The 25,799-nt window shown below is 40.1% G+C and overlaps 1 protein-coding gene across 6 annotated transcripts in view; it reads right to left on the bottom strand.

The window, feature by feature from the left end:
• Positions 1-25,799, bottom strand: part of ANKS1B (ankyrin repeat and sterile alpha motif domain containing 1B) — a 749,199-nt gene that overhangs the window by 480,219 nt on the left and 243,181 nt on the right. For 5 of the 6 annotated variants that reach the window (XM_074941837.1, XM_074941834.1, XM_074941833.1 and 2 more), the window contains exon 11: positions 25,258-25,302. The exons of the other annotated variant lie outside the window; for it this stretch is intronic. In XM_074941837.1, coding sequence (XP_074797938.1) covers positions 25,258-25,302 — 45 coding nt within the window. The remainder of the gene's footprint in view (positions 1-25,257; positions 25,303-25,799) is intronic. 6 annotated transcript variants of the gene reach the window in all.

Here is a 25,799-nt window from a genome sequence, read left to right as displayed (position 1 = left end):
GCTTTGCTGTAATAAGACCATCAAGGCACCAATTCAGTAAAGTACTTAAACATGTGCCTAATTTAAAGCATTTGTGCAGTCCCACAGGAGTCAGTGTAACTACTCACATGCTTAAAATTAAGTACATGATTAAGTGCTATGTTGGACTGAGGCCCATATGCTCCTGTGGGTTAGGGTATATTAATGTTACAGACACACCACTGAAAATATACACATCAAAGTATGAATCCTGTAAGAGGAGTAGGGGAGAGATGTAACAACACATTTCTAGGAAGATAAATACATATAGGGCCTGAGTCTTAATTACACTAAAGCACCTTTACCTTGCTCTGGCCTTAAAGTGAGTGTAAACGTAATTTACCCCTACTTAAAATCTGCTTTACAGGTCCAGAGCAGTGAAAAGCAATCTTCAGGCCTACAATATATGTAAAACCTGTGCACTCTCTAGGGTCTGATTCTTCACTTCCAATAAAGTCAGTTTACACCACTGTAGTCATGCAAGGGGCCTTGAAGTGAGCAAAAATATAGTATTCCCACTTAAAATCTTCTTTACACCGCCAGAGCAGCATAAATTGGAAGTAGTGTAGATAAGAATCAGGCCCTTTTGTGTTTATTGGAATACGTTATATTCTTAAAAAGAAAAGGAGTACTTGTGGCACCTTAGAGACTAACCAATTTGAGCATAAGCTTTCGTGAGCTACAGCTCACTTCATCAGATGCATTCAGTGAATGCATCCGATGGAATGCATCTGATGAAGTGAGCTGTAGCTCACGAAAGCTTATGCTCAAATAAATTGGTTAGTCTCTAAGGTGCCACAAGTACTCCTTTTCTTTTTGCAAATACAGACTAACACGGCCGCTACTCTGAAACTTTATATTCTTAGATACTAAATTCTACAAACAATGTATTTCGATTATGCAAGCACCCTGAAAAAACTCAACAGCTCAACATTTCAGACCCTCTGTCCTTTCTCAAGGGAATAAAGCATCTGATATGTAGTTTCAGAGTAACAGCCGTGTTAGTCTGTATTCGCAAAAAGAAAAGGAGTACTTGTGGCACCTTAGAGACTAACCAATTTATTTGAGCATAAGCTTATGCATCCGATGAAGTGAGCTGTAACTCACAAAAGCTTATGCTCAAATAAATTGGTTAGTCTCTAAGATATGTAGTTGTTTCTTATAAACAATGTCCTTATTGTGAACAGCTTTTTATTTTCACTGTATGACCCACCATCAGATGACCAATAATGATGTACCACATGGGTTTTCTCCATCAAAGAGAGAGAATCATTACCAATTCAACTATAGCAAAGATATTTTCTAGTTTAAGTATATGGTATGCAGTTTCATTAATAATAAAAAGCCTTGAATTAATTTTCTTTTGTAATATAAATTACTGCATAATTATAATGCTCTAATTTATTTTCCCTTTCTGTTTGTTGGGAATAGGACCAAAGAAAATATTTTTAGGTAGTTTTTTTTATGAAAGCCCTAACTGTAAATACATTCAAACTAATATAAATTTCAGTGCAGCAATTCAAGATAAAAGGAAGCAATTTACCCTTGAAACAGTAGGGCCAGACTCTGCTGCATCCAGTGGAAAGTGAGCTGGCAGCCAGAGACTAAACTGACAGTGAGCCAGTTATTGATGTCTGATTCTCTGCCAGTTCCAGGAAAAGGTATAGTAGTCTAGGGGCTGTTCTAGCATGCACCAGCTGCCAATGGTCCCCCAAGCATGCATTCGAGTAATCTCCAGTGGATAATCCATGCGCCAGTCACGTTCTCTCCCTACCCCTAACACACCAGCTTTCACAGGTAGGGTGTCATAGAAGCCATTTCTGATCAGTGCCCACTATGAACTCCCTCATGTTAGGGGTTTGTGGTCATTTTTTGCTCCTTTTGTGACACATGAGCAGAACAAATGAAGAGAAGCAGAGCTGAGAATATGCCCCATAAGATATTTTCTTACATTAAAAATAATAACCAAAATTATTAAAAAATAATTCTAAAACTAGAGCATATGTAAACATACACCCAGATAGATCAAACAAATATCTTTGTTGTTGTTGTTGCTGATTTACATTCCAGGCAGTCCTATTAATTTCACTGAGTTGTTGCACCGGGGTGCATGTTAGCACAGAATTTAGCCAGATGATGTGATTCAGAAATTAAGAAGAGAAAGGACCATTATGATCTAATACACCTTCTCCATAACACATACCATAGAATCTCATCCACTAATTTCTGCATCAAGTCCATAACTTCTGTTTGATATAGCATTCTTTTAGAAAGCTTCAGCATCCGACCACCTGATCTAGTTATGTCTTTTTCTGATACATTAAAGCGCCATCTACCCTCAGAAATCTCTTGCACACTTAAGTACTTGTAGACCATAACCAAATAACCTCTTAACCTTCTCTTGGAAAAAAACAAATAGATTGAGCTTCTTAAGTCTCTCACTATGAGGCACATTTTCCATGTCTCAGATTATTCTTGCAACTTTTTTCTGAACCCTTTCCAATTTTTCTACATCCTTTCTGAAGCGTGGATACCAGAACTGGACATGGTGTTCCAGTAATGGTCTCATTAACGCTATATATAGGGGTAATGCTACTTTCCTACTCCTCCTTGATATTCCCAGGTTTGTGTACCAAAGGATTACATTTGCCCTCTAAACTACAGAATTACACTAGGGGGCTCATATTCAGTTGGTTACCTACCATTATCCCTAAATCCTTTTCAGTGTCAGTGCATTCCAGGGTACTGTCTCCACTCAAGTAATTATGACCTACATTCTTTGCTCCTACATATACAACTTGCACTTGGCTGTGGTAAAAAGCATGTTGTTCAAATAAACCCACTTTACCAGCCAGTCCAGATCTATATGTATAACTGAGCTTTCTCCATCATTATGTGGGAATTTTTCCAGCAATTATTTCATATTTTCTTCCAGATCATTGATACAAATATTGAACAGGACCAAGAACAAATCCCTGTGGAACCCAATTAGAAACACTCCCACAGGATGATTATTCCACTTTTACAATTACTTTGAGATCTGTCAGTTAGCCAGTTTTTAATCCACTTAATCTGGATTACCTTGATTTTTGAATACTGCTTTTTTTAAAGCAGAATGTCAGGAAGGACAGTCAAATGCCTCTGCGACGCTAAGTGTTACAGAAGTGTAAATGTATTATGTCAACACAGTTACCGTATAACCTCAGTTTGTTCTATGTAACAGCAGAAAGGTGGGGACACTAACCTTCTCTGCTCCCTAGTTCACAGTTTTGAGACATAATTAATATGGTCATCCAGGTATCTTGTTCATGTAAAAAAATAGTTTAGTTCTTAGTATACACTAACGTGTCTCTAACAAAGTAAACATACAAGAATTAACACTATAACTAATCTTTTCATAAGACAAGAAGGTTGGGAGTTAATTTCTTCATCCGTACCTTTCATTTACACAATTGCAAGATAAATACCCAAAGTGATTCAAATTGTTGCAACATCCGTTCAAATACACAATGACCTTTAGGATAAAATAAAACTTGGATTATGTGGTGTATTTAATTAAATGCCCTTCTAGTAGCGTTCAATATTTAGCTGGATGTTTCTTCGGCTGCCAAAATGGATGCCTACAGTTGGGCTTCTATATTCATATTAAGGTACCTAAATAAGTTGCACTTGATTTTCAAAAGTACCGAGTACCCATCAGCTCTCATATTCTTGAGCAATTTAGGAGCAGAGATATAGGCACTCAGTCTTTTGAAAATCTTGGCCACTATCTCCAAAGGTCTAACTGAAGATGGAACTTACTTATTATTACTAGTATGATAAACAATATGAGAAATATTTGACCCTTTTCTAGAGTTTATAGGCTACCAGGAGATCAACAGGAAATAAAAGTCATGGAAGGGAATGGAGGTCTCATTCATGCTAGTGGTGACTGCTTAGTGTTTATACATACTAGGGTTGCTTATATCTAGGAAAATTTACAGTTTCCCTCCCAAAATTATAAAAAGCAGAATGACAAAAATCAGAAATAGCTTGCCTTCTTTATTACAGCTGCAAACTATGTTGTTCTCCCCTTGCTATGTAAATGTACTGTTACATATGAAAAGGAAAACATCAATAAATTAATAGTTTAATTAGAATTATAAAGAAATCAGGCAAGTAGAAACCAGACCTTACAACATCAATTAAAATATGAATTCACTGATGCCTGTGTCCTTTAATGTGCTACAATATTAGAAGAAAGCAAACTTATCGTATGAACAGTAGTACACAAAGTATCAATGTAATTTATACAGCAGCAGTTTTTTATTTTCCTGTACGTGGGGGAACAACTGTACATTGAAAATCTCCTGACGCAGAAGGTCATTCTCATCTTTGCCAAGTATTTTAAGATATCCAAATGATAGACAGCATTGCACTCATATAGTGCCTATTTATTATATTGTTAATTATTATTAAGCAGGCAATAAGTATGCCAGTACCTAGCAGAAAACTAGGCCCTTTCTAAAACACAATGCTGCACTTGAGTATTCCTGAATATACCGTTTAAAAAAATGCCTAACCAATTCAGTAAATTTTTGACAAACAACATTGCTAAAATCAGACACTTTCCTCAGCTTTCTACTGATGTTTTTAAATATAGTATCTTGGGGTCAGATAAACTGGTGTGCTGCTTTGGTGACACAAATCAGATGTAAATACGGTTTAGCTGGTAGCAGGTTTCCAGCTATTTTGTGTCACACTGTCTCTGGAGTTGTGTAAAACAACTAGAGTATATTGGTGAATCTGACCATATATAGTCAGGGGGTTGGACTAGATGACCTCCTGAGGTCCCTTCCAACCCTGATATTCTATGATTCTATGATAGTTTGTCAACATTCAAATCTCTTCTGAATTTTAGATTTAGAAATTAAACATTCCTGAAACTCAGCATGTTGCAGAACAAAGGCAGTCATAACATTTTTAAAAAATTAAAAATAAGAAAATAACCACACTAGCTCTGAAAAGATTTTATCATAAACTTTCATCTTAATGATTTTCAACACAATTGTCTGTACAGTGCTATAGGAAATTACCACTATTTTATGAAGTCATTGGCAAAGCACAACGAATGCTAAAATGAAACCACTCCCTTCAATAATGAAGGCTTCCATAGACATCCATGAATTGCGCATTCATCTATGAAGGAAAAATGAGTAAAATGATGACTTTAGTGCACCAGTGATTAAAAAGAACAGGATTCTGCACTCAAACATAGCTGTGTTTAAAAATGTGTTTTACCTGAAAAAAAAAAAAAGTGGGAGTCCCATACAACATGGGCTTGATTTATCCCTTGGGATCTATTAGGCAAGCCAGACTGCTGTTTCCAGCAATAGTAAACACCCTGGAATGGAGGCACAGTGGCCCAAGCCACTGAAGATGCTGGAGCCAGCAAGCACAAGCGCAAAAACTGGAGGCACAGTGGCCCAAGCCACTGAAGATGCTGGAGCCAGCAAGCACAAGCGCAAAACTGGGCAGAGCAGTTCCCAAACTTGTAGAAGTTTCACTGATTCAGTACTTCCTCCAGGCAGACTCCACCAGTGTGGGGCTTCAGACGTAAAAGCTGTCCTTCCTTAGCAGAACCCCTTAGGTGAATCCTCACCCCCCACCAATGCATAGCTACCCCCAGGGTACAAAACTCAGAATTAAAGACCGGGACAAATTACATATTTTAGGATCTAAAGACACGAGAAACATTACTCGAGAAAATGCAAAAAGAGCACATTGAAGACTCAGGCATGGAAGCAATGAGTAGCTAAACTTGATATATGGGAAGAACAGGTTGCGCTAAACTATATGCATTTGTTCTCTTGAATTTCTTTTGTTTCCTATGTACTTAAACCTGAATTAGCATTGTTCTGAGTTGGATAGTAAATATATAGCTGCAACTGTTTTCTTGAAAGCACTTGTAGCTATAACTAGCTTGGTACTGGATCTGGTAGCTATTTTGAGATGGTGTTTGGAATTAATTACTAGTGAAGTACATTCCAGTGGCAGCAGGGAGTCTGGTTAGTTGTTTCTGCATCATCTGTGAGAGTTTGGGTATGATGATTATCAACTTTTTATTTCCTCTCATCACCCACCTGCAAAAATAGACCTTGCAATTTTTTTCAAATTTGCATAACCCTAGCAGTGCCAGACAACGGTCTGAAAAGACCTCTCTCATTAAGTACTAATGAGAGATGATTGTTCATTTACACTATTTCCTGAATAATCTTTTGGTACTCTGCCTCTGCAAGCAGTAGATGCCTAACAGAACTTCCCAAAACAATGCTACAGTTATTTATCCCATTTTTGTTTTTTGTAACCTCAAAATTACAAGTGTTTAGTACTGGCTTTTGCATATTTACATGGCATGTTTGCACTGTCTACAACTGACATTTCATAACCTTGCACATTTTCCTTGTTTCGGTATTCTAGTTGTTAGCTTTCTAGAAGGTGAATGAAGAGCAAAGAATGTCATTATAGATGCCAAAATGTTCGATTACATCAGTAATGCATTAAAAAATGGAACATCCTATTGATCTTCTATAGCAAACTGTACCCCAAAGAGAACAATCTAGGATGTTACTGAGGATTGATTGTGCTCATATTTATGTTAATAGCAAAACTCCCCTTTACTGCAGTGGGAGCAGGACTGGGCCATTGAATTCTACCCTGTATATAGTACAATATTTTGCAAAGTGCATATATAGACAGACTTTGTTGTTCTGAAAGCATTGTCAGAACTTTAGTGGCTGACAGATGAGGTATGCTTTATTTGCAGTCCATTTCCGAATGCAACCAGAGATATGTCATCTGAGTCAGCCATCCTAATCTACTTTAGCAGAGTTGACAGTAGCCTCCAGAGATTGCTCTTGGTAATCACCAGACTTTAGCAGTCTTCAAAGTAAAAGTCTGAAGTATTCGCCTATATCCAGTCTGCTGTACAACAGCACAATGTAGTTTCCAGACAACATTACATATGTACAACCTTCATTCCGTGTTAACAAGTATCAATTACTTAATAAAACTCCTTTTAAAAACACTGCAATTATAAAATAAACCAAACATCTGGAAGCTTGAAAGTTCTAAAATAAGGATGAAATTTAATAACTAAGTGTTTCAAAGTCTGGTAACTATTGGTTAAGGTTAAGATACTCACGTTATAGTTAAGTGTCGGCTACCTTAATTCTCATTTTGACTTTACAACCTTAATATCATTATTTTAATATTTTTTGTATAAGTATTCACAGTGAGGTTTATTTCATATTAAAAATGCATAAGAGGTCTTTTGGTACATTGGTTAATTGTACATTGGTATATTGGTTAAGTGTAAGGGGTTGTTGTATACATACAGGGATAGCCTCTGATACATGGTCAAAATTAACATAATTTGTTGATTCTGTACTATGAATTTCATGGCAACATAGAAATTGACATATCAGGTCAAACCAGTCGTCCATCTAGCTCAGTATTCTCTCTCTAACATTGGCCAGGACAAGATGCTTCAGAGGAAGGTGAAAGAAATACTGTTAGTTGTTGGCTTATGATATTAAAGCATGAGTGTTTATAGCACTGATAAAAAATATCTGCTGTATCTAAATATACAGACTTTTTTTAAAATCCAGAATTTTAAGTATTTTGATAATTAACATCCTAGTAAGATTTTCTCACAGGTTTTACAATTTTAATTCTGTTTTAAAAATTTTTTCCTGGGAATCTCTTCTTAGTCTTTTTTCTTGTTTTATAGATATGCCACGAACAAAATAGTCCATGTAATGTAGAACCTTCTCTAACAGGTTAGTAAATGTAAATTAAACAACATCATATACTAGCTAACACTGCTGTACTCTCATCAAATTTATCTTCTGCTTGGTAGAACAGCAGCACAATTTCTTAAACTCTAGGGCTTCAGAATCTTTTAAGTCCTTCAACCCAGTGAATTAAGCTCCAGATTTAAGGAATTCTGTAGGCTGTACCAGTGGATTTTGTAACATTCAAAGCCAAATCAAGAAAGTTAAAAGACTAAAATCTAGAAGTGAATCTTGGAGACGTTTAAAAATTCTTCATCAAGTGTTTCAACTAGTGGAGCTTACAGTCTCCCACTGAGGCCACAGACTATATGAAGTCTGCATAAAGCTCAGGGATTTTTAAGAGCTGCAAAAATCTACAGCAAATAATTTAAAAATTAACCTTCAAAATTTGCAAAATACTCAAAGGCATCATTTCCAGTGACAGAAAATTAAATCAAATACAGAATTCTTAGATAAAGCTTTTTTTTTTTTTTTTTTTTGGATATATGACCTGGTTCCCTGAAGCAAAGGGGACTTAAACCTGGTGGATCCAGGCAGCAGAGATTCCCCCAACATGGGTGAATCCTCCAGTGATGTAGAGCCATAGTTGCAGATCCTATCCACTCACCACATCCAGTTACCAGCATAGGGAGTGTTCCTGTCCCCCAAGACAGAGGAAGCATACGGATCCCCTCCAAATCTCTGGCCTTGCACAGCTTAACCAGACTAGAGACATTGGCTTACAATGTTGCAAAAAATATTTTTTTTTACAAAAATGAAATGCCTCTGATTTTTTCGAACTGTCACATCTTATCTTTTTGCCCAACATTACCAAAAATGTCTCCTTTGCCAGAGGATCATATATGAGAAATTTCAGACAAACCACTTGAATTCTGTCAAAGTCACAGAGAATGAAAGGAGAAGATGGTCAAATCAAGCTTATAATGGACAGCTAACAATAACCTTGGCTATAAAGAAACTATTGTTTCTCTTTAGGTGGTGAAATACCAGGTTTGGTCAAGACCTGCTGTGGGCATTGTGCCTGCCGCCCCTATTTTAGTGGGGCTGGGAAGGAATTTTTCCCTTACTACCAGATTGGCTTAGGTGGAGTTGGGGTTTTTTCGCCTTCCCCACAGCAGGTTCAGGAAGGGCTTTGTTCATGCCTGGCATGACATGAAGGGTGGTAGGCTTTATGTCATTATAGAAGTCGGGCAGATGTCCAGTGCAACACTTTTCTTCAACATTACTAAATGGGTCTAAGACTAGCATATCAATTTAGTTAAGGTTTAGCCTGCTCTACATACAATTTTTCAACCAGGAGAACTATTCCAGCTAGGGAAGTGACTTCTTCTGAAAGAGTTATACAAGGGATTGGCAACTTTTGGCATGTGGCTTAGGGATGTGCTGGCCGCCGCTTCCCGCAGCCCGCGTTGGCCTGGAATGGCAAACCGCGGCCAGTGGGAGCTGTAATTGACCGAACCTGCAGACGCTGCAGGCAAACAAACCGTCCCAGCCCACCAGCGGATTTCCCTGACGGGCCACATGCCAAAGGTTGATGATCCCTGAGTTATACCATTACATCATCTAGTGTGGGCACAATTGTACAGATAAAAAGGTGACGTGCCACTATAGTTTATTTCCCTACTTAACTAGGATTGCCACCTTAGTGGTTTTTCACTGGTGTGGCTGGCTTTTTTTTTTTTATGGCCTTGCCAGCTGCTGGTCCAAATATGTTTTATGGCAGTTTGTTTTGCGCTTTTGCCAGGTATTATTTTGCTGTGCGGCTGGGTGGCTGTGCAAGCAGTAATCTTGTAACTCTTGTTGCAAGTGTCACAGCTGCTAGCACATGGTCGCTGCCAGGCCAGCATCTGCGTCACTCTCTGCATGCAAACACATACATCACTCAAATCTCTTCCAGTAAGTGGAGGGGAATGGTATGTGGATGAGAAAGGGAGAAGCAAAGTTTGCTTAGCTCCACTAGAATTATTTTGTTACTGGCTGCTCTAGGTACCACCTCTCAGGAAGGGTAGGCTCCACTGCATGGGGTGATATGATGTACTATGTAAACCGGGGTGGACAAACTACGGGCCGGGGGCCACATCCAGTCTGCCAGCTGATTTAATCTGGCCCTTGAGCTCCAGCTAGGGAGCGGGGTCAGGGGCTGCTCTGCATGGCTCCCAGAAGCAGTGGCATGTCCCCCCTCTGGATCCTACGTTTAGGGGCAGCCAGGTGGCCCCCACCCCAAGAGCCACCCCCGCAGCGCCCATTGGCCGGGAACTGCGGCCAATGGGAGCTGCAGCGGTGGCGCCTGTGGACATGGCAGCCTGCAGAGCTGCCTGGCTGCACCTCTGCGTAGGAGCCGGAGGGGGGACATGCTGCTGATTCCAGGAGCTGCTAGAGGTAAGCACCGCCCAGAGCCTGCATCCCTGAGCCCCTCCCACATTCCAACCCCCTGCCCCAGCCCTGATCCACCTCCCACCCTCTGAACCCCTCGATCCCAGCCGGGAGACCCTCCTACACCCAAACCTCTCATCCCTAGCCCCACCGCAGAGCCTACACACCCAGCCGGAGACTTCACCGTCCCTGCACCTCAAGCCCCTGCCCCAGTCTGGAGCCCCCTCCCTCACCCTGAACTCCTCATTTCTGGCTCCACCCCAGAGCCTGCACCCCCTCTTGCATCCCAACCCTAATTTCATGAACATTCATGGCCCACCATAGAATTTCCATACCCAGATGTGGGTCTCAGGCCAAAAAGTTTGCCCACCCCAATGTAAATGGTAGTACAGACTAGTGCAGAGCAAATGGAATGATCTTTTTGAAGAGCCTGAAAAACACATTTACTCTGATGTGCTCTCAGTAGGGTTCTCCCACATTTCCACTATTCAGAGACACATTTTGGGGGAGAAAGGAGATGCTGATTAACTTGTTATTCTGTCTGAAGTTAATGATTCCATCTAGTGTGATACAGAAGAGCCAGGGAGCAGTAGGAGAGTGCTAGATGGGAAATATATAAACTCAAGGCTAATTAAGGAGTGGTTCTCTGTAGACTAGGGAAGGTGACTGCAGATTATTTGGAGCACCTGCAGTCAATTAAGGCCCTGTTAGGAACCTAATAAAACCTCCTGCTTCAAGCAGACAGAGAAAGAGGAGAAAGGAGTGGAGCTTGGAGGGGTGCTGTGAGACTTGGACAATCAGAGAACTAAAGTAAGAGGTACCCTGCCCAGTAGGGGAGGGAGACTCCCTTCCCCCGCATCTAAGGACTGCAGGTACCCCACCCAAAGGGGAAGAGGGTAAAAACCTGCAGGGGTTGAGAGGGGCTGGAGTTCAGAGTGAGAAGCAAACCCAGACCCCTTCCCTCCTTTACCACCTTCCTGGGCCACTAGCGGGGCCATTGATGCCCCAAGAACAGGGGCAAGGGGTGGCATCTTAGCTCCCCACCAAGAAAAGCGCAGGACCCACTAGACTAACACTGGCCATCTTGTCACACTAGTAAAAATATTCTGCATCTATAATAATGCAATTGCATCCCCAGTGCTATCCCTTTTGCGTGGCATTCCTTGTGCAATCAAAATTTCCATATGAGGTGGCCTCAGACTGTATTTTTTTGCACACCTAAGCCTACCAGTGAAGGGAATTTTGGGTCTGCAATAAATGCAGAAATATGGTTCATGACTCTTTATTGCCTAAAATAAATGTGATAAAAATAAAAGTGAAATATAGAGAAAGAAATGGAAGAAACAGTGTTCTGGCAGCAAGCTGCACGTTGCTGTCACGAATAGCAGATGCAGCAAGGGAGAGAGAAACAGAGAAAATGGAAGTAAACAAGATTTGTTATTATTGAACTTCAAATAAAACAAGAGGTTTTTTACAAGATATAATACTGATTTCCTTCATTGGGAACCACTGTGTTTTTAAACCAAGTCACCAACACTATACAAAACAAATCTGTTCATTATGTACAGAAGTGGTTCATTTCTGTAAGTAGTAAATATTTTAACAAATATTTTGAATGTAACACCATAAAGCAAACTGTGCCAAGATTTTTGCCTTTTAAGACTACTAAAGTTACAGAAAAGTTGACTTCAGAGTTCTTCTACCGTGTCTCTTATGCTAATGTAAGAAGTCTGTTCCTGATATAACACAATGAAAATTCTTTCAATCTTAACTGCCAAATCTTGTGGCCCTCTGAGGCCAACCTCCTTAACAATTCAGACAAATCCTAAATTAAAATTTTTAATTGTAGGCATCTGGATAATGAAAAGACTGGTAATAAGATATGAAGCGTTTCACCCTTAGATTACTAGTTCAGAACTGACACAGATCAGCAGGAAATGAAGTTAACATTGATAGCTATACTAGTGAATTATGCTAAAACATCGAGGGCCCAATTGTGCTGCCATTACTCAGAGAACACTTACAATAAGGGATCTGTCTGGGTAAGAAGTTCAGAACTGGGCCCTAACTTTTTAGTGTTAGACTGTGACCGGCTCAACACAACTGCACAGGGAAGTAGCAGAAATATAGTTACTACAAACCACACTTATGCAGTCATATCAAAGCAACTGTATCCTAGCTCTGGGTGGTGAAAGGAACACAGTAACCACATGGCAGATGCTCCCTCCAGGCAGAAGTGATGGGAGCAGGTGGGGAGTGTACAGGGCCATAATTCTGCCACATCTAAGCACCAGCCAGTGGCGCTGGCAGGATGTATACAGGCATGAGGAATAACCTGCACTTTGAAAAGGAGCAAATTACTCCTTCCCTGCATAACTGGGGTACCCAGGAACAGGGACGGCTCCAGCGTTTTTTGCCGCCCCAAGTGGGAAAAAACAAACAAAAAAAAAACTTGCCGCCGAACACAGAGGCGGAGTGATGGTGCAGCCGCCAAATTGCCGCCAGCAACCGAAGAAGAGTCGCGTCCCCGCCGCCGTATTGCCTCCGAGAGCGAAATAAGATAAGATTTTAAAACAACATTATCCTTCATATACCTGCTCTAACTTACAATTAACCATCAGTTTTATATCTGTTTAAATTACAGACAGAATAATGGCTGAGAGGCTTTTTAAAAATGCAGTTATTGAATAGACTAAACTGGTTTGTATAGTACCTCTGTGCATTTCATCCCTAATTAAAATGAACTAGCAAAATAACTTAACTAATAGCTATTTAATAAAAAGGAAATCTAATAAAAAGCATTTAGGTAAAAACTCTAAAATAGAGAACCTCAAAAACAATTACATGTCACTGAATCCTTGATTTGAAAAAGTGACTTTGTTGAACAGAGTGTAGTCAAGTCTACAACAAAATCATTCTGCATAGTAATCCCACTTGGGTGAATGAAGCCTAGTTCTGGTCAGAATTTATGCATGTTGATGAGGAAAAAATTATACTTTCACTACTTAGTGCCTAAAACTGTTCAAATCTACCCTGAAAGCTATGTTTCCTTTGATTGTTGTTTAATGGATGATAATAATAAATAATGAATCATAATGCAATGTTTAACAATGTCAGATTGACATTTTTGTTGGTAAAAGAAAGACTGTCAGTACAATGGAAATGGAATGATCATTCTACCCTTATAAAACTATGTTTATGGACACATATTGGGATAGATGCACACCCACGTGTTTTGATGATTGGTTGCACAATTGCCATTAAAGGTTCTTACTTCATTTCTACATGTATTACCTTTGGGAAAATGCTACAGTACTTTTAGGAATAACTCTTTTTGTGCGGCGCAGCACATACCTGGAGGAGCATGTTAAGCAGAGTCATTAGAACATAACATCTTAATTACACACACAAAACTACATTAAAAGAATGTTAAGGTTGCAAAGTCAAGCACTTAAAAGTTAGGAAGTGCTAGAATTAAAACAGCCTGTGCAACCTTAATTTGGTCCCTGTCCACAAATGCATTATGATACAGGTTTTAATTATATGATCACATACTATTTTTTCCACAGGATCCTGCCTCATTCAATGATTCAATGGAATGTGCCTCATTCAATGCACGAATGAGCACTTATTTAGCACAAAATGAAGATGTCAAGCACAAAATTAATTAAGGTATCAAGGGAGGTGAAGAGAAGAAATTCTTTAAATTGCCTATCCACGAATGCTCTGAGCCTAGGCAGTAAACAAGAGAAATTTAAATTGCTCGTTTATGAGCAAATTTCATTCAACATAGTTGGTATTACTGAAACTTAATGGGAAGAGTCTTACGATTGGAACATTAAAGTCACTGGTTATAACCTATTTCATAAGCCAAGTGAGTGAGCAAAAGGAGAAGGGAAGTGACAGTCTATATAAAAAATGGGATTACCCATTTCCATGTTCCTGACAACTCAGAAGCAGCTGATCTTGAATGCTTATGGATCTATGTTCTAACATACAAAGCACAAGATGGGGTACTTGATGTCTGCTACAGACGACCAAATCACACTAGAGACTAGGATGATGGGCTCTATAAATACCCTTCAATAATGTGTTGGGGGAAAAAAAACTGTTATTATGGGGGACTATAATCTGAGTAACAGTCTGGATATCTCATGATACCCGTACTAAAAACGTCCTTGAAATTTCTAAAGATTATAGTTAACATCCCCTCCAAAGATCGTTACCTTGTTGTGATGGAGGGGCTTGCATGTTCCGATGAACCCCAGGGCTATGTCATCTGGAGCCTAGTGCTCCTGGTACGGTCACCCTAGGCAAACAGGTCTGGGGGGAGGTTCCATACTAAAAACAATCCACCTCAAAATCCTCATAAAGGCCCAGAAATGTCCACACGAACCTCACCTGGATTAGGGACCTGGGGGTGGTGTCAGGTGAGTGTCTGGTGGTTGGGCCACCCACATAACGCAGCCACACCCAGCCAGAAAAGTTGACATGGACCCATCTTGTGGGCTCACCACCCACAAGGTGAAGGGTGAGGGTCAGGTGAGATGCCTGAATAACAGCAGGAGAGACAGACCACGACAGACTGGTCCTCTGCATGGAAACTGGCCCCAGGGCACCTGATAAGGATGCCCCCAGGAGGCTTCTGTTAGAACTCTACCAGGCACATCCTACTGGGCAGAGGCCCAAAGGCTGACCCAGGACATGCTGGAGGAATTACATCTCCCAGCTGGCCTGGGAATGCTGGGGAATCCCCAGGAGAAGCCAGAACCTGTTGCAGAGGAAAAGGAGGTCTGGTCCCTACTCTCCATGCTGCCACCATGACCCTCACCAGGAAAAGTGGCAAAAAGGAAAAAGAAAAAGATAATCAATTTTCTAATTCAAGAAGTGTTGCATCCAACACAAGGGAATTATTTATTACACCTCAGCTTGACAGATAAAGAGGAATTAATCACAATAACTAAAATTCAGTGGTTCCTTAGGTGCAAGTGATCATGACTTGAAATATTTGTTATGAGGAAACAGAATGAAGTCTTAATTAGTAATATTATACACACACATACACACACACACACACATATACTTGGTGCTTTAAATGGGCCAATTACAAAACTGAAAATGATTATGAGCCAAATCATGTAGAAGAAAATATTTAAACATAAAAATGTGAATGATAATTGGGAACTGTTTAAGAACAATTTACTAGATACCCAAAAGCCATAATCCAGCTATTGTGAAAGAAGGCTACACTAGTTTAAAAAAAAAAACAAATACCGAGCCTGGCTTCGTGAGGATGTGAAAGCAGTATTTTAAAAAATAAAGTTATATAACAAATGGGAAAAGGGGAGTTGATTATAATAAATAGAAAGTAGAAGCTAGTAATTGTAGACAATTGATAAGAGGAGCAAAAGGACACAAGGTGAACTCTATAGCCAGCAGAGTTAAGGACAGTAAGAAGTCAGTTTTTAAGTATATTTGGAACAAAAAGAATCCTAACAATGACACTGGTCCATTTACTAGATGACAATGGTAAAACTGTCAATAATAATGCATAAAAGTTCAATAACTATTGCTATTCTGTATTTGGGAAAAAACAGATTGTCACAGGGTATCTCCATCGCTACCCTATGAACCTCACTGCCTGACTAGTTCAGGTGGTTCCACAGTCAAACATATGCTAGGCTGTTTATCCTTCACCAAGGTGTGCATTTATGTCCCTCTTACATCCCCATAACATGCAACACAGAGTTATAGCCAGGACAGGCTTCCCTGCAGCACTCACTCCCCAGCCCATGTTCACCCTCTGAGCTTCCTTCTCAGCTCCCTCCTCAGTCCCCTTTGCTTCCTGTTTTGTCTCCTGATAGTCTCCCCACTTACCTTGTTACCCCAGTGATTGACACACAGGTGCTCACAATCCCGCAAGAGAAAGTGTATAATTTCCCACAGCTCAGCCTGCAGCCTTCTCCAGGTTGCAGCATTATCAGTGATCAGGGTGCGGCTGATAGCACCCTATCACACAGATGATACAGTCACATCATGAAAATGAAACACTTTCGACTCCAACAGTAACTCATAAGGATGTTAAACAGTAGCAACTAAAGTTACACATTTAAAATCAACAGGTCTGGTTAACTTGTATCCAAGAGTTTTAAAAGAGCTGGCCAAAAGCAACCTGGACCATTAATACTGATTTTAATAAGTCTTGAAATACTTGGGAAAATTCCAGAGGACTGGAAAAAAACTAATATTGGCACAGTTAAAAAGGGAAAGCAGGATGACCTGAGTAATTATAGGGCTGGCAGCCTGACATTTATCCCAGGCAAAATAATGGAATGGTTGATATGCAACTTTATTAATAAAGAACTAAAGGAGGTAGTATAATAAATGGAAATTAGCATGGGTTTTATGGAAAACAGATCTTGTTAAGCTAACTTGATAAAAATAAATAGTGATGTAATAGACTTCTGCAAGGCATTTGACTTGGTACTGCATTAATAAACTAGAATGTTACAAAATCAGAATGGCGCACACACAATGGATTAAAACTGGCTAAATGATAGATTTCAAAATGTAATTGTAAGTGGAGACTCATTGGGCAGATACTTTTGGTGAGGTCCCAAAGGGATTGGTTCTTGGCCCTATTCTATTTAAATATTTTTTATCAAAGGACTTAGGCACATTTCATTGGGACCTAAGAATGTGATTAGATGTTTTGCTGAATTTGGGGCCACAATGTACACATGGCCACTGACACAGACATTTATATAATCTATGCGTGCAGCTGAAGTGATTTTAAAAATGGGTCTGTTTCCATATTTATATAAGATTGTAATTGCACCCATCTCCATCACTATTTCTTATCATATACTGTCCCTTCCTTCTCATAAATATGGTGAAAACAAAATAATAATTAGACAGTTTTAACCCATTTCAATTTATGAAAATTAATTTTATACATTTTTATGCTTTTCTTCCAAGAAGCCTACATGAGCTCTCTCCCTCTTCAAATGCCTTCTGTCGGGAGTTTGAGCATCACTGGTCACATGGGTAAGATTCAGCCCATGAAAATGTGACACAGCAAGAAGCAGTATTAATCAAAAGCTTTCACTGACTGCTACCCCATCTGTGACATGTAAATTTCATTTTTGCTTAGTGCAAAACAGTTTAACTGGCAAATGCTGCTTTAAGCTAGAGGCAAGAAATAGCTAAGTGAAACAGAGAAAAGAACGGTTTTGCCTTTTTTGCAAATCCAGCAAAGAACTAAAAATTTCAAGTCATGTTTTGCATTCGCAGTTCCTCGACACTTTCTAGTTATGGAATAATTTGAGGATTTCAGGTCTTCAGTCACATTTCACATGGTAAATGTTTGTCCTAGAGGATAGCTCTGGTGTTTAAAATGCAGATTAACAGGGACAGCAGATGGGAGGGACTGTTGGCTTTGTCTTCTACTCCTCAGTCTGCTCAGGAGAAAGAGCAGCATACTGCCTGGACAACTTTATAATTTGATTTTTCTTATCCATTTGCTATGAGAATACATATGTAAACTGAGCCACATAGCAGTGAAATAGGTGCTTATATTTGTGCCAGTGTGACAGATATGATGCAGCGAACACATGGAGTATTCAAAGACTATTGTATCAGATTTATAAATGTTAATATGTATCTTTATGCACTGACTAGTGATTGTATTCCAAGCTAAATGGGTGAGCTAAACTATTCTACTGACAGGAACCAAAATCACAGGGAGTGGGAAGGGAATTAATGCAAATCCCTATGCTAGTAACAAACCCCTGGAAGTTTCACCCCTTGGGGAAAACAACATATATTGATTTGACCTAGTTCAAGAGGCCTGACAGTCAAAGAACTGTTAACGGTATAAAGCAATCGTTCTGACACAAGGAGGGTGGTCACTCTCTCTGTCCAATGACTGAATGAAACTATGGAAAAGAGAGAGAGGGCCCTCAGAAATTACTTGAAGTTCTCTAACGCCATCAGGGACTCCATACGGAAGATGGGTGAATGAGCTAAGATCTGCGTGCAATCTGTTTATTTTTTTTTAAAACATGTTTTCTCTGCAATGTTTGGGTTGTGAAAGCTGGCAGTGATCACTGGTTAACCTTATCATTACCCCTGTGGATATGTCTACATGGCACTGAGTCTCAGAGCATGGGTCAGCTAACTCGACCTCATTGGGCTTGAGCTGCATGGCTAAATATCGCAGTGTAGACATTCAGGCTTGGGCTGGAGCCTGGGGTCGGAGACCCTTCCGCCTTCTGTGATCTCAAAGCCTGGGCTCCAGCCTGAGCCTGAATGTCTACACTGCACACAGCACAAGCCCTGCAAACCCAAGTCAACAGCCGCAGCCATGCCCGTGGGTCTTTTATCACAGTGTAGACATACCTAAGAGCAGGACCGGCTCTACCATTTTTGCCGCCCCAAGCAAAAAACCTGCTGCCGCTGAATTGCCGCCGTGGATGGCAGGGGAGAAAGAATCTGCCGCCGAATTGCCGCCGTGGCCAGCAGAATGGAGAAGCTGCCGCCGAATTGCTGCCACCATGGAAACTCTGCTGCCCCTTTCTGACTGACGCGCCAAGCACCTGCTTGGAACGCTGGTGCCTGGAGCTGGCCCTGCCAAAGACAGCATGACTGCAGGTGCTGAATTAAAGTCAGACCTGCTGAGATAATCACAGTAAATTGCAGGATTCTGCAGTTTAAGGCTCAGATCTAGAGGGAGTGTGTCACAGGACTCCACACCAAGAAAGATGACAGCTCAAGTCCTGAGACAAAAGTGAGTTACCCTCAAGGAGCCCATGAAATGATCAGGGGTGCAGTTACCACAGGAACTGTGACGCATAGAAAAGGTTACTCATCTTTTGCAGTAATTGGAGTTCTTCGAGAAAGGTTTTCCCCTGTGAGTGCTCCACTTCAAGTGACTCCCTTGTATAGTAGTCAGAGAATGAGTGCACCACGGATCATGTTACATCCATGCAGATTTCAGAAACTGGAATATTTTTGAGTGGGGCCACAGACAAACCGTGATCTGGCAGAGTGTGCAATCACTCTCAGGGGAGGTGGAATCTCAGCAAAACCATAACAAGGCAATAGTGCATCCAGAGATCCATTTAGAAAGTCTATGTGGAGGCAGAGGCTCCCCTAGAGCTATCTGCAATAGACAAAGAGTCTTAGGGGGTCTTCCTGAATGGCCTAGTTCTGTCCAAGTAAAAGGCCTTCTTAACATCTAGCGTATGAAAGGCATACTCGTGTGTAAAGTGATGTAAAGTGATGTAGGGAAAATAAAAACAAAGTGGATAGTTTGGTTAAAGTGAAAGTCAGAAGTAATTTTAGGAAAAAACTTTGGATGGGTCATAGTGATACTTTCTCCTTGGAGAACACAATAAATGCAGGGCCTGCCATTAGAGGCCCCATCACCCAGACCCTTCAAGCCAAAGTGATGACTATCAAAAGGTCTTCATAAACACATGTGGCAGTGAGTATGTAGCTAGTGGCTTAAAGGGCTGTTTCATGAGACAGTTAAGAACCAGGTTAAGGTCCAAAAGTGGTGTAGAGGATCTAATGTGAAAAAAATTAATGTGGCCTTTTAGGAATCTCATTGGAGTCAGATGAGTGAATATTGACAAACCTTCTACTGGCACATGGAAAGCTGTTACTGCCACTAAAAAAACCCTTGATGGAACTCATAGAAAGGCCTGATGTTTTCAATTCCAACAGATAATCCAAGATTGTGGAAAGAGATGACTGGATAGGAGAAAGATGGCACTGGTTATACCAAAGATTTTATTGACGCTGTTCCCTTGGTCATAGTAGTCTTTGGTACCTTTACCACTGAGGTATGGGACTTAGTTGAAGTCTTAGTGTGCTTCATGGTACCCAAAGTGCTCAGAGCCTCACTAGCACTCCCCTTGGGACCTGAGATCTCCTGTGACTGGATCTTCTTCGATGAGGAACTCTCTGTTCTCCTCCTCTTACTCCCCTCCTTGGAGTTTGAGTGGGAAGCTCTCAGTACTGCTGGTATGGTTATCAACACCTCACTCATGGAGAGTGTTTGAGACTGCGGTTTCAATGCCATCTTCCCCTTGGAAGGTCTCTGTGATCATGCTCTTGACAATGACAGGGCACTGACAGAGGTGGAGGGTCCCTGTCAGGAGAGTTCTCTGAACCTGGAACAGAAGCCGGTCTTAAGGCTTGCTCCATCAGTAAGAGCCTGTACCCTTAAAAGAAGGGTTGCTCCATCATTAAGAGTGTATATCCTTAAAAGAAGTGCAGATCTTGCACTTGCTTGGACTATGAGAGTCCCCCAAACAATGAATGCATTGGGAATGCCCATTGTTAATGAGGACTGCATCTCAACATGAGAGGCACCTTTAAACCCCAGGGATCCCAGCATCCGCTACAGAAGAAAACTTGTTCAAGCCCCCAGTAAGGGAAAAAGAAAAGCCACTTATATGTATATTTAAGAAAAGAAAAAAGAAAAGGGGAGGAAATGTTTCAACAACTCTAAGGTATTAAACCTACTACTACTAAGAATTAACTATCAAAGCTAAAATGCTAATAAGAGAGGGAACAGGCACACAGCAAAGAGAATATAAGAACATAATATAAGAACAGCCATACCTGGTCAGACCAAAGGTCCATCTAGCCCAGTATCCAGTCTTCTGACAGTGGCCAATGCCAGATGCTTCAGAGGGAATGAACAGAACAGATAATAAAGAGGCACATGCTAAATTCAGTCTCTGACAGAAGGTAGTTGAGAAGGAACTGAGGGCGGTTCACCTGTGCAACCCTATATAGCTTTGGTATGAGGATGTGAAGGGCACATGCGTGGGTGAAATGGGCACTGCTACCAAAAATTCTGAGCAAAGATATAGGGGCATATGTGCACCTAAAGTGGAGTGCCCACTGGGACATTACTCAAATAACTGAAATTTTGTCATTTCCCCTGTGTAACTTAATGGAAGGGTTACCAAGTGAGATCCCAATATTTTGCCAACTGTTTTACCAGAAAGCTTACAAGGAATGGAAGATGAGAAGGATCAACAAGGAACGCTACCTCCTGGAGGTCAGAAAGTGTAGGGATAAAGTGAGAATTTTCAAAAACCAGACAGATTGGGACCTTGCAAAGAAAATTAAAACCAGTAGTAAAAGGTTCTAGAGCCATATAAATAAAAAGAAAACAAGAAAACAAGAAATGGGACTACTAAGTACTGAGGAGATGGGGTGGAGATTAAAAATAATCTATCCATGGCCCAGCACCTAAGCAAATAATTTGCCTCTGTTTTTAATAAGGGAACGAGGATATGAAAGTAGAAATTACCACATCTGAGGTGGAAATCAAACTCAAACATCTTAATGGGACTAAATTGTGGGGAGCAGGGGCTGGATAATCTCCATAGAAGAATATTAAAGGAACAGGCAGATGAAATTGCAAGCCCAATAGCAAAGATGCTCATTTAGACCAAATAAAAGCTGGTTAATATGGTTAGTGACATTTAATTGTATTGTAGGAATAAAGCAGAATAAGAATACTTACCATTTAAAATTAATAAAATAATGCAAGAAGACAAAGAAAATTAGTGTTTGCCAGTATTCCTCTAAAATGCTCCAGTAATATAAGTAAACGGCATGTGAGAAGACAGCAAGGTGAAAGTTACATTATGATTCTACTGTATTTGAACAATATTAAGTATGTCTGTATTCAGTTCTTGTCTCCTACTCACTACCATTTATATGAGATATTATAGGACTTGAGAAGTACACAGAAAAGGTCAATAATACTCATTCCAGGGACCATTGTAAATAAAAAAGAGGATACACTACAAAAATCTATATTTGCATTGGAAAAAATATGATTCAAAATAAATGGGTATGATTTCAGATAATTAGTGAAGAGAAATTGCAACCCTAGGATGCTCTGCCTCCCACAAATAATAGAAGGTAATGTGAGAGGAAGTAAAAGAAAAGCAATTTCAGCAAATGTCAGCAAATTTTTAAAAGGAGAAAATAAATTGTGTACTCAAGGGAATATCTGACCAGTAAAGGTTCTTGAGGCATTGTTTTGGGAACAGTCAGAAAATCTGTTATATTATTGGAGAATAGGTGCTTAGAAATAATACTACTTCATGGGAAGAATCCCCAACCTCCACCAAACATCACTAGCTTTGAGTGTAACATTTTAAAAGTTCTCTTTGCAAACAAATACTGGTGCATTAATCTAGGATATTTTGATATGGAAATGTGCACTCTATATTATGGCAGTGAGCATGATAAAAAAATTAAGTGTGCCATCATTGTCACCCCATTAGGAGGAGTTTAGTGTGGAATCTATTACATTGTGTTCTGCTGATGATTTATATTTTGGAGCTCTGAATGCAAAGCATAGCTCTTTATAAATTAACCTCTAAGGACAAGTAAATTGTGAGATTCTTTGTTAAGACCAAAAGACTCTCTACAGAGTTTAGAAACTGCTCAAAGGGCTAATCAAGATCAGATAAAAGCATATGTGGGTCTCATAAACCATCTTGGATTCCATCTGCTTAAGAGAATCAGAATTAAAATATGGTAGTGGTGGGGAATAATGCATGGATATTATCTCCCTGACTTGTACAGAGACTGCGCTTGAAATGAATACACATGGAAACACAAAAAGAAGAGAAAAGAAGATCTTGGATGTGTTGTGATGCTGAATTTAGGCTCAGAGTCAGATGACCCATCCATATCTTTGCATCTGCAGTATCCACAGACATGGATAGAGTGTAATGCCTTGTGTTACTGTAGCTATATTGTGTTTTTGTCCCTCAGCCACCGTGTAGTCATTAAAGTTAAATTCATTTGCTAGGCCTTTAACTAAGACCATCAGTTTCAGTCCACATGCAAGTACAAGCATAGACGCTCACGGTGTTATGGTATGGTAGCTCTACTGACTCCCAGAAAAATAGTTCATGTAATATTGCATCATGGCAGTTCAATGGATGGGGTGCCGCCTTCTGGTCAGTCACAAATGAAAGTGAGTGTTTTGGGGTATCCAGAAGCACTTATTCTGCAGACCCCAAGGCTACAGACTAACTGAACAATATGAAGGCAGGTGCTTTCAGGGGATGGAGAGGGGGAGGAATGTTGCAGAAATGGCAAGTTCTTTGGAGCACTCCTTTCCCACCTGCTCCACCTCAGTCTTGCCTGGGTTCACCTTTTGGCTAGGCACTGAGCAATCTGAGAAATGGTACTATTTACATTGGAAAATACACAGTTTGACCCTGCAGTGGGTTAGTCTCTGCCAATTCAAATGGGAAACTCCCAGTCTGAACCAGCACACAAGCCTAGGTTTTGACATGTGCTTCCAAGGTGCATAGTATTCTGAGCTATATCTTTTTTCTTGTTTTGGATGGATGCAGTGGTTACTGACATGCTTTTAGGAGTTCTTTCCAATTCTGATAGTAGTGATCATGTAAAGAAGAGGTGGGCAAACTTGTATATAGTGTATATATAGTGTAGGAATATACTAGTATATGCCACCTTTTTATCACGTTTTATCAGTAAACTGCACCTACACTAGGTTTTTTTCCTGATATAACTATTTTGTTTAAAAAAAAATCACACCCTAACTAAAATTATAAACCATAACCCTTTTCAGACTAGACCAGGCCCAATCTTCATTACTGCAGAACACAGAGTTTGGGTGTGACCTTTTACAAAAAAAAATCCCCTAGTTTGAAACAAATGGCCCAACTCAAATTCCCATTGCTATGAAATATAAATTGACAAATCCTCAAAGCCCACTGTCACAGGATAAAATATTACTACTGGGCTAAAATAGTCTTGAGATTTTACAGTGTGGACTTTTTAAAGTGTTTAACACAGCATTTAGCACACTAGCAGAACTTAGCATATTTACATTTTCTCACACAATCCAGTTAACATCTTTTCCTGGTATTTTAGTCACCAGTTAAGTGATTTTTATGTAAAATGGGCAAACTCTACATCACTGCAGGTGCCTGGTAGTTACTATTTTAGCAACATAATTATCCAGTGCCTAAGGCCTCTTTTACACCTTTTCAATGGATGATGGGTTTGTTGATAAAAGTTCACAAAGCTTGACTACAGCCTTAAGATCAGAAGGAGAATATTATGTCTGCCTTATTAACTGTTATGATTTTATGATTTCACAAGGTTAAGTATGTCACATACATGGATTTTTTTAAAGATAGACAATAAGTAAATTAAAATGCCTAATAAAAGTGTCTAGTGCAGGCAATCCAGGTCTTACTCAGGAAAAAAGCCAAAGTAGGTGGATCAAATTAACTTTTCTGATCTGTTATGAGAAAGGCAATTCAACTCTCAATTTGCAGACTACCTAACAAAAAAAATTGCCTTAAAGAATTCTTTTTTTAAACTTTGTTTAATATAGAACTTCCACTCAATCCAAAGTTGCAAAATTATCCTTGGAAAAATTAATGAATGCCTCAGAACATTGCTGTGAGAAAGGTAAGTATTATCTTAATTTCAGATGTGGGAAAGGTGTGTCAGAGAGAGGTGAAGTCATTCAGCAAGCCTGTTGCAGAGTCAGGAACAGAACAGACGGTGGGATCTATGAAAGGACTTAGATCTTGCAAAGCTGAGCATCATACTGTGTAAGTTTTAGGCACCTAGAAAATCACAGGAAGAACACTGTGATCCACAAAGCCAAGTTAGGCACTCAGGCTCCCTATACAATGAATGGGGAGAGATAGGCACCTAAAAATGAGACCCACAAAAGCCAGCAAACTAGGAGCAAAGCCACCTAAGCTAGTCAATGGGAGATGGCGACGACAAAGATGTGTGCTAAATCCCACCCCTCTCTTGGAGTTAGGCACTACATCTAGACTGTAGTGAGGTGTTCCATGATTGGGAGCCAGCCAGAGTCCGGAGGTTTAGGCACCCAAGTTGTTTCTTGTAGGAATAAGTTAGGCACCTGCCTCACTCCACACAGAATGGTGAAGGAAGAGTTGTCCAATTTTAGTCTAGTGGTTAGAGAACTCACCTGGGGTGTGGTGCTCCCTCCAGCTCTCCTGTTGAAGCTGTACCGCTGTGGACAAATAACAAAAGAGTGATTGGAGCATGGGGACTGGACCCTGTGTTCCCACTGAATGACAGTCGTTCTCTCTCTGGCCTGATGACTGTTCCACCGTGGATAAATACGAGAGTGAGTGAGTGAGTGAGAGACTATAGACCAGTGGTTAGGGCACCCAGATAGGAGGTGGGAGCCCCAAGATCCAGTCCACCTGCTCCACTCTTGCATTATTTATCCATAGTGGAACAGAGGGGAAAAGAAGGAGCTGCCCTTTGCTCAGAGTAGATAATTAACTCATGATCTAGCCCTTAATAATCTGACATTCATACATATTTCCAAACCCATGATTCATGAACAAGATTATGATGATCAAAAAATCAGTGGTGTTGTTCCCAATAGTTCCATATACTGTTGTGATTTCTTACTTGTCAAAACGTGCTCTTATTCCAATTATTTGTATTATTAGAAGATTATACCTTGCAAATCTGGTACAAAGTGGTGACACAGGAAAA

This window comes from Natator depressus, chromosome 1, assembly GCF_965152275.1.
Source record: "Natator depressus isolate rNatDep1 chromosome 1, rNatDep2.hap1, whole genome shotgun sequence".
In the NCBI taxonomy this organism is placed as follows: domain Eukaryota; kingdom Metazoa; phylum Chordata; order Testudines; family Cheloniidae; genus Natator; species Natator depressus.
The sequence above is the reverse complement of the archived record's forward strand: the minus strand, read 5'-3'. Positions and strand labels throughout refer to the sequence as shown.